Genomic DNA, 9,394 nt, shown 5'->3' with positions numbered 1-9,394 from the left:
GACATATGTGAAAATCAATTGTCTTTAAATAAAAGAGGTCTAACTAAACAAAACATTCAGTCCAAACATATATGTCAAAACTTTTCTTCTTCTTCTTCTTCTTCTTCTTCTTTTTCTTCTTCTTCTTCTTCTTCTTCTTCTTCTTCTTCTTCTTCTTCTTCTTCTTCTTCTTCTTCTTCTTCTTCTTCTTCTTCTTCTTCTCTCTTCTTCTTCTTCTTCTTCTTCTTCTTCTTCTTCTTCTTCTTCTTCTTCTCTTCTTCTTCTTCTTCTTCTTCTTCTTCTTCTCCTCCTCCTCCTCCTCCTCCTCCTCCTCCTCCTCCTCCTTCTTCTTCTTCTTCTTCTTCTCCTCCTCCTCCTCCTCCTCCTCCTCCTCCTCCTCCTCCTCCTTCTTCTTCTTTTTCTTCTTCTTCTTCTCGTACGACTTTATATCTGGAGTCCCGTTTTGAAGATGAAGGTACTCGTCTTTTTGAGTTCTTCTTGCGGCCGAAAACTTTTTAATAATGCATGTTTTGCCCACGTCCTTAAAATCGACCATATAAGAATAAAAATTGCCATATTTTAAGATACCATTATTATTATAAATGCCCTTTAAAACAGTGAAAAAAACGAGAGCTTAGAATTTATATATAAGTATTTTGCCATTAGACTGATTATCTATATTCCTTCTTGACAAAAACAAAACAAACTACCTTTCATTCATCTCTAGAGAGAAAATTATTGTCTTTTGTATATATGTCAAAAATATGGCCAGAGAGCTTTAGTATCAGAAACATTGCAACACCATAATATTATTATAAGCTATATGGGGAAAAGTTTTTGTTCAATAAGAAAATTTATAGAATAGATCTCGACGGCGGGTCTCCAACCTCGAGTCATTTACTTATTAGTGCAATGCCTTAGTCGCTCGACCATGTTACTCCTGACATGCATAACTATGTATTATGTGTTGCTGTAGAAAAGTCAGACATCAAGGTTCAATTGATACACTATCTAGAGACATTTGATATTGACAGACGATGGCATTGACATAATATATTGAAGGATATTGAATTAGTACCTTGGCAAATTTATATCAAGAGAAATTTACATTCAACACTGACGAATACTACACACAGTATTGACATTTAATCTTAACAGACAATGACATTCACTCTTGACAGACAATGACTTTTTATGTTAACAGGCATTGACATTTTTTTTGACTAACATTGACGTTTGATATGGACAGAAAGCGTCATTTAACTTTGACGAACATTGACATTTTATCTCAACAATAATTAACATGCAATTTTGACAGACATTGACATTTTAACCTACAAATATTGACATACAATGTTAACATAATATGATATATAAACTTTAAAGAGTATCCTGTCCATCAGATCATGGCAGGCACATAGTGAAAGAAAAACCCCCAAAAAGAACAAAATAAAAAAAAAAAAACAACAACAAAAAACAAATAAACAAACATTGGTCTTTTTCCCATTCGTGAATTTAACGAAAAAGGAAACATGATTGAAATGAAATTTTGAATAAAGATATCGATATCGTATAAGAAGTTTAAATTGATTACAAGTCGTAACGATATTCCAAGATTGATCATTGATTGTTTATAGTCAAGCATCTTTTGAATACGAAATTCATTGCCTTGGAGTGGAATATTCCAAAAGGCAAATATAATGTGGATAAATTTAGACAGTCAATTTAATTTAATAATATGTACAGCATGGTTGATATGAATAATAAATGTTCATGTCGTATAGCTTGGAGACGTTCTATATTGTTATCGATGGGTATCTGTTTACCCAAGCGTTTAAGTTGGACAATGGATTTATGAATATAATTTAGGAAATAAGATTTGTACAGGTTGTGATAAAATGCTTATTGCTTTTTTTTGCACCATTTACGATAAACTCTGCCGTAAGCTGACATAATTCCCTTTTAAAATAAGTTCAACATCATATATTATTGTTGAGAATTAAGATTACTCTCAACCTGTTTCAAATCTTAAACACGGGTTTCTTGAAGTATTGAGTTCAAGCTTCTTTAACAAGTTGGGGAAAGAGTGGGGGTGGGGGGGGGGGGGGGGGGGGGGGGGGGGGGGGGGGGGGGGTGCCATCTTAATCTTTCGATTTAACAGTTTTCTCGTCTAAAAAGTGTATTTTTGCATTGTGCAGCACTACTGCTGTTGGTATTTCATGACCTCGTGACATATGTGGCAAGTTGTTTTCCTTTAATATTGCTGAAAAAAAACTCCAATAAAATTGCTTTGGCTTTTGCCGTACTCTGAAAAACAAGTCATATTTTAAAGACTTTGACCAGAACACTCGTCCTTCAGATATTGGTCGATTTTAATTACCCTCATCTTGTCAAAAACTATCAAACTTCCAGGAAGTACCAGGCTTTAGAATTTGTGACAAGATGAGTGATTTTAATCGATCGATATTTGAAGGACGAGTTTTCTGGCAAACGTATCTTTCAAATGTTACACACAAGAAAAATATTTGTGTGTGTGTGTGTGTGTGTGTGTGTGTGTGTGTGCACGCGTGTGCGTGTTGTATGAAAGCTTCCATTCTAATGTCAATGCAGTCATCAACTCAAATAGCAGTGAGTCATGATAATTTCATGACTTTGTCGTTTTGTGTCCATGATTTCTATTTAAAATGTCATTGCACGAAACGTTATATATTATTAGAATGGCTTATTAGAAGAGCGAAAGGAGAGGATAATGATGGAAAGTGATGGTGTTTAGGGGTGAGGGTGGTCAAGCACGTCATTGGTTCAGGACCCGGGCCACATAAAAGTCCATAATTGACAAAATATGTTTAGGCTTGACAAGGTTTTCGACATATATGTATTAGTATTATGTCTTCAGTAATTAAGTACAATGAGTACTCCCTCCCTCCGCCCCTTGTCACCTCCCTACAACCCCTCCCGGTTCCTGCTATTGTAAAAAATTGGTCATTTGGATGGACACACAGAATCCCAAAGCATTTCTTCATTTCAATGGATGTGTCATGGTGCCTATATTTATTATCATGAAGTTATTGTTTTATTTTGTTTCATCTTTTTTTTTTTTTTTGTCTTTGTATGGAATTTGGAACATCTTCTCATTCACGGTGTGGTCGTCGTGTCGTTACTTTCGTCAGACGGCGACAACGCGGAAGGTGTCGATGAAGACGAGGCGCCACCTTGTTTCAAGTTCTCAGGTTGCAGCATAGTCGTTTTGAATAAGGTTAAGGCCGATACGATGATTGCCAACAAATACAAAAAGAAAAACAGCCGGTCCAAAACCAGCGCCACCAATTTCCACTCCCTGGCCAAATATTCTTTTCTAGCCGCCTCTTTATTTTTATCAACGATATGTTTCAGCAATCCGCGAATTTCTCGAACCTCCATCTCTAGCTGGATATGCTGGGAGTGAAAATTACTGTGGATATTTGGCCTTTCGGCGATATCCGATTCACTTCCGGTACCGGCTGCATTTCCAGTCCTACCGTTGACCAATGGAGTCCAGGTGTTGTTCTCGTCTTGGTTCATCTCGAATATTCCAACACGGTCATACTTGAAATCGGCGTAGTGTCTGTTGTCACATTTTCCTCCGTGGAAAAGTCTTGGATTGGTGGATGTTGTTGTACCGTTGACAGCCTGCCTGTCGTAAACCTGACCCAGCCGCTCTTTCTGTCGCTCCTCCTGTTCCGTCCTGTCCATAAGAGTGTTTCTCATACAAAACACTCGGGCGAAGAAATCCAGCATTATCTGAAAAGGTAAACATGAAATACATTTTTTAAACCAAAAAAACCCAAAAAGACAAAAAAACAAAAAAACAAAAAAAAAAAAAACAAAAACAAAAACCAAACAAACAAAAACCAAACAAACAAAAATACAAAACAAAACAAACAACAACCCCCCCCCCCAGAAAAAAAACCAAAAACCAAAAAAAAAAAAAAAAAAACAAACAAAACATATAAACAAAAACAAACAAACAAACAAAAAATCAAACAAAAAAAACCATATCAAACAAACGAAAAAGAACATAACAACCCCCCCCCCAAAAAAAAAAACAAAAACAAACAAACAAAAAAAACAAAAACAAAAAAAAAACAAAAAACAAAAGAACAGAAATCAAAACAAAACATAAAAAAAAAAGAAAAAGAAAAATACAACAAGCAAGAAAAATACATGGCTTTATCTGTGTTGAATGAGAAATTTATTATAAAATTTGAGTGATGTGTCTTTGTAAACTCATGGGCTTGAACTCGGAATAAATAATTTGATCTTTCACTCGAGTGTGTTTCATAGAAATGTAATGCTACTTCTTATTCCTATGTAAATTGTGTTTAAGCTATATTGCACAACACTCATCTTTTAAAAAAATCAGATTAACCTTAAATTTATTACTTCAACTATCGACGAAATAAGATCAACTTCGATATTTCAAAGATTCTTAGACCTGAAACTTCATAATTGTAATGGACTTGGATAAAAATTCAGTCGTAGGGTGAAAAAAAAACCCCAAACATTAAGAAACATTTGGCCAGATAACTCTTTCTTCAAATATTGATCGATTAAAATGACCCTCCTCTTACAAAAACTAAAAAACTGGGACTTCAAGGAAGTTTCGGATTTGAGAGTTTGTCACAAGTCGAGAGTCATTATAATCGATTGATACGGACGAATTTTGTGGCCAAAATTAAACACAAAGTTTTTTTTTGTCTGAGTACTGCAGTATAAACACACACATACCCGCTTGAAGAGGACAGGGACGGGTGTTCCTGATCCACGGAAGTACAAGTTGACGATGACCACAGACAATAGAGTGGACAGAGTGATGAGGATCATGTTGAGGCAGTAATAGGCTCCTGAGGGTGATAGAGGTATCATCATCATCATCATCATCATCATCATCATCATCATCATCATCATCATCATCATCATCATTATCCTGCTCCTCCTCCTCATAATCATCACCATAATCATCATCATTATTCTGCTCCTCCTCCTCCTCCTCCTCCTTCTCCTCCTCCTTCTCCTCCTCCTTCTCCTTCTCCTCCTCCTCCTCCTCCTCCTCCTCCTCCTCCTCATCATCATCATCATCATCATCATCATCATCATCATCATCATCATCATCTTCATGAATACCCTGCTCCTCCTTGTTCTCCTCCTCCTTCTAATCATCATCATTATCATTATAATCATCGTCATCATTTAAAAACCGACTCATTTGCCATTAAATTTCTTGTGAATAAACTAACATAAAAAACTAAAAAGAAAAACATTAATCAACACACACCAAAAAAAAAAACAAAACACAAAAAACCCCCAACCCCCCTCCCACCCCCCCCCAAAAAAAAACAAAAAAACCAAACAAACCCCAAAACAAAACAACATATCTCGACAATCCACAGATGGAGTTGAAGAGTAGAGGGAACCCTTTCCCGCCAAAATAACAAAAACAAACAAAATAAAAGAAAAGAAAAAAAAAATCCCAACCCCCCCCCCCCAAAAAAAAATAATTATATATACAATGGTCAGTACGATGACCCATCAGTACTTACCAATGAGGGGAATGCTAGTGGCAGCGGGTGGGGTTGATTCGGCCAACAGCAGCAGCAACACAAAAAACGCCACAAAGATGTTCATTCCTGGGAATTGATAATACGGTAAAGATGATTTGGACGACAGGGAAAAGATTAAATTAATAAGTCAAATAAAAGGGTACGGTGTTGTAAATTTGCTAGTATTCTGTTTGGAGAATAAATCAGTAAGAAGAAGCGCTGTAAGTACTGAAAAATAACCAGTGAGCTAGGCTATATCATTAGTGGTTTAATCTATAAAAAAAGTTTTTTTCCCCACAAAATGAACTTTATCTTTGAATATTCTTTTGGAGACCCCCCCCCCAAAAAAAAAACACAAACAAAATAATAAATAAATAAATGAAGACAACAAAAAACAACAACCCCCCCCCCCCAAGAAAAAATAAAAAAAAATAAAGAAAAATTAAGAAAAGTAACAAAGACAAAAACAAACAAAAAACAAAGAAACAACAAAAATATTGGTAGTCAAGCACAAAATTGAATTGCAATCAATATTTTTTTTCTTTTTGGCTTCAACTTAGCTAATTAAAAACCTATTTTTTAAAATCACACAATGAATTAAATGATATTTTAGGGTAATTAAGACATTGACAACATTTGGTTGAGGTCGTTTACTTATAGCTTGACTCTTCCCTAACATTTACGTCACAATACAAGGCGACGATCGCACAAAGAAAGTGAAACGTGAGATGTTGTAAGCAGTGCTCAAGGAAACATGTTTGATCCCATTAGCTGACTTACTGAATACCAGCGGTCTTTGCTTCGTACCCGAAAGGTACCGAGTTCGATCACTCGCCGCTGCGCTGTGTGGCCTTGAGCAAGTCACCTCGCCCTAATTCAATTTGCGGCGATGCACTGCGGCTGGCGCCTGGGTTATTCCAGCCTTCCATTAGAATAGACCCTAGAGAAAAATTTCCCCTATGGGACGAATAAAGGGATTTTTTTTACAACTCACTGCCCACTTTAACTTGGCGGTAGCCTTGTATTTGGACATAAACTTTTGGTCAGTGTCGTGCTATGAGTTTACATGGCTCTGTTAGACGAATGGCCATAAGACCCCCAATAGCATTTTATACGAGTGGTACCCTCCAAGAGACAACTTAGCCCAATGTTCAAGTCCTATCAAAAGACCAGAACTTCCCTCAATTTTGAAGTGATAATGGCTAGCTAGAAGCAGTGGACTGTAAAAAAGTAATAGACAAAAAAAAAAAAAAAAAAAAAAGGAATACAACAGCTTCAAATACAAACAAATGATAAAATAAGGAACGCTTATGACTCAAAACTCTTCTTCAGCCAATAACAAAAACAATAAAAACATTAATACATCCCTTAAAATCTACTAGAGAAATATTTGACATGCATTATCCACAAGTAATAGGATCTTGAAATAGAAACAATTTTGAATGGACTTAACCTATTCATAAAGATATTGTCCCTTCCAAAATCTCTCAGTAGTTATAATATAGTGAGGACGTGAGCTGAGAAACTCGGTTCGTATCTTTTTTGTGTGTAGGTAACATCATTTTGAGGCGCATGTCTAAATATGAAATATATATCATATTAAAGATCTTTTAAAAAATATTTATCTAAAAAGATAATTAAAAATTACAACATTTATATCGCGCAATATCCACTAAACGTGCTCAAAGCGCTTTACTTAACATGTAGGCGATATTTTATCGGACAGAGACAACGCTGTTAACGGCCAGGTACTCATTTTACACCCGAGGACGATGAGAAAGAGTGAGTAAAGAGCCTTTTCTAAGACCTCAACTGTGCGCAGAGCGAGGCTCGAACCCAGGACTTTCCGGTCCGAAAGCGAGTGTCATAGCACTAGACCACATAGCCGCACAATTCTAATTCTATTGGATTAAAGTAAGCCAGTGCCTTACCAAGCTGCATCTTTGCCGGCGATTCCGGTGGAAGCCAGAACAAGACCAGGGTGAGACTGGACAGTAAAACACAAGGTAGGATAAGGATGTAATTGTAGAAAGCCACCTTTCTCTTGATGCGGAGTGTGAACTTGAGGTCTACGTATGGCTCAGGGCAGCACTCGTAGTACTTGACATTCCTGGTCTGGGACGAGGCAATGATGCTCCATTCGTTACTCTTGATGTAATCACCCATCTCAAACCCAGGCGCGTCAATGTAGTGGAACTATGGAGAAGACATAAATTGAGGATGGCATGATACAGTGTTTGAAAAAATGTCTCTTTAGGGTTATAATACCAATGGAACTGGAGTTAATTGTATTTTCTGTAGTACGACAAATATTTTGCCAAACACTTTTCTTTCTGATTTGTCTGACACTAAATCATATATAACATCAACTGTAAATTAAAAAAAAATAATTTCGCTTTGGTGCTTGTTCCCTAATTGCTGATTCAAATTCTTTAAGCTAATTGTCACATTTTCACATTACCTGCTATCAGTTACGCAACGTAAAATCCGACTAATTATGTTATCTCCCCTTCCCCTATACATCGCACTTTTTAATCCCTTTATGATACCTTCTAAGCTTTAAAAATCTTGAGTAAATAATTTTTTTTGTCCTCTAAGAGACTTGAACCCAAACCCCCACATTCACCTGCGACAAAAGAGTTTCACTGCGCTGCCGTCCCCTAAAAAAGGAAGTCCCATATTTGAGCTTTTATTGACAAGATAAGGATCATTTTAATCGATCGATATCTAAAGGACGAGTATTCTGCCCAAATTATGAAAAACGTTTTCAGAGTAGGAGTATCATAAGCTTTGTCAGATTTTAACATTTCTTGTCCCTCTTTTCTCACCAAAACACAAACACATAAACGCATACACACTCTCAGAATTCAAACACACACACACACACACACACACACACACACATACATACTCCTTATGTACAATTACAAAACTGCCATCATCTATATCTATTTAAAATTAGTGTCATTCAGTTCCATCGGGTCAGAGAGTATATTGGCTTGCCGCCTTAAATTATAAGTCTAGCTGATTAGTCCTCACTTCACTCGTGTTCGTATCGAAATCCCCCCTGGCGACAGCCTAAATCTCTTTGATGCCAGGAGACACACACACACACACACACACACAAAAACACACACACACACAGGTGATCAACATTATATTTTTGATGCCATAACATATACACAAAACACACGCACACACACGCACACACACACACACGCACACACACACACAGACACGGACAAACAGGTGATTAAGAGTTAAGTAATATTTTGGTCACATCATTAAAAAGGGATAAAATTGATACAAAAATGTAGCAGATGAAAAAAAAAATATGATCTCAGAGTTAAAGGTTGTTTGTAGACAACCATTTTTACAGATACTTTTCTTGGTATTTATATCCTGTAATCCTTATCTTAGATCTCTTGGTGCCATTAGAAGGGTCTTGATATTAATACTAAACTTTTTGTTGTCTCTTTGATTGTTAGTCGCCTTGATTATTGCAATAGCTTGCTCTATGTTTGTGACCATAATGTTCTCATTAATCAACTCTAAAAAATACAGAACAAAGCAGCTCGATTGGTAACGTTATCAAAAAAGCGCGAGCACATTACCCCCCATTTTGGAGGACCTACACTGGCTACTCGTTAATTAAATTTAGAATACTTACCCATGTTTTCAATTGCTTAAACAATCCTGCTCCTGTTTACCTCCAAGAACTTATCCACCTTTATGAACCCAGTCGAAATTTAAGATCTGCTAATTTGGTTTTAAATCTCCTAAGGGAACTTCCAATTTCTTTAGTTTTTCATGAGATCCTTTGACTGCCATGCCCC

General features: G+C 36.4%; 1 protein-coding gene across 16 annotated transcripts in view; it reads right to left on the bottom strand.

The window, feature by feature from the left end:
• Positions 1 to 3,044: 3,044 nt before the first annotated feature.
• Positions 3,045 to 9,394, bottom strand: part of LOC144973020 (neuronal acetylcholine receptor subunit alpha-10-like) — a 276,772-nt gene continuing 270,422 nt past the window's right edge. For all 16 annotated transcript variants that reach the window (XM_078914957.1, XM_078914956.1, XM_078914959.1 and 13 more), the window contains 4 exons: positions 7,490 to 7,754; positions 5,559 to 5,645; positions 4,747 to 4,862; positions 3,045 to 3,759 (listed from right to left, as the gene is read on the bottom strand). In XM_078914957.1, coding sequence (XP_078771083.1) covers positions 3,115 to 3,759; positions 4,747 to 4,862; positions 5,559 to 5,645; positions 7,490 to 7,754 — 1,113 coding nt within the window. In that variant the 3' untranslated portion in view covers positions 3,045 to 3,114. The remainder of the gene's footprint in view (positions 3,760 to 4,746; positions 4,863 to 5,558; positions 5,646 to 7,489; positions 7,755 to 9,394) is intronic.

This window comes from Berghia stephanieae, chromosome 5, assembly GCF_034508935.2.
Source record: "Berghia stephanieae isolate SIO BIC M18660-M18661 chromosome 5, UCSD_Bste_1.3, whole genome shotgun sequence".
Lineage (NCBI taxonomy): Eukaryota > Metazoa > Mollusca > Gastropoda > Nudibranchia > Aeolidiidae > Berghia > Berghia stephanieae.
The sequence above is the reverse complement of the archived record's forward strand: the minus strand, read 5'-3'. Positions and strand labels throughout refer to the sequence as shown.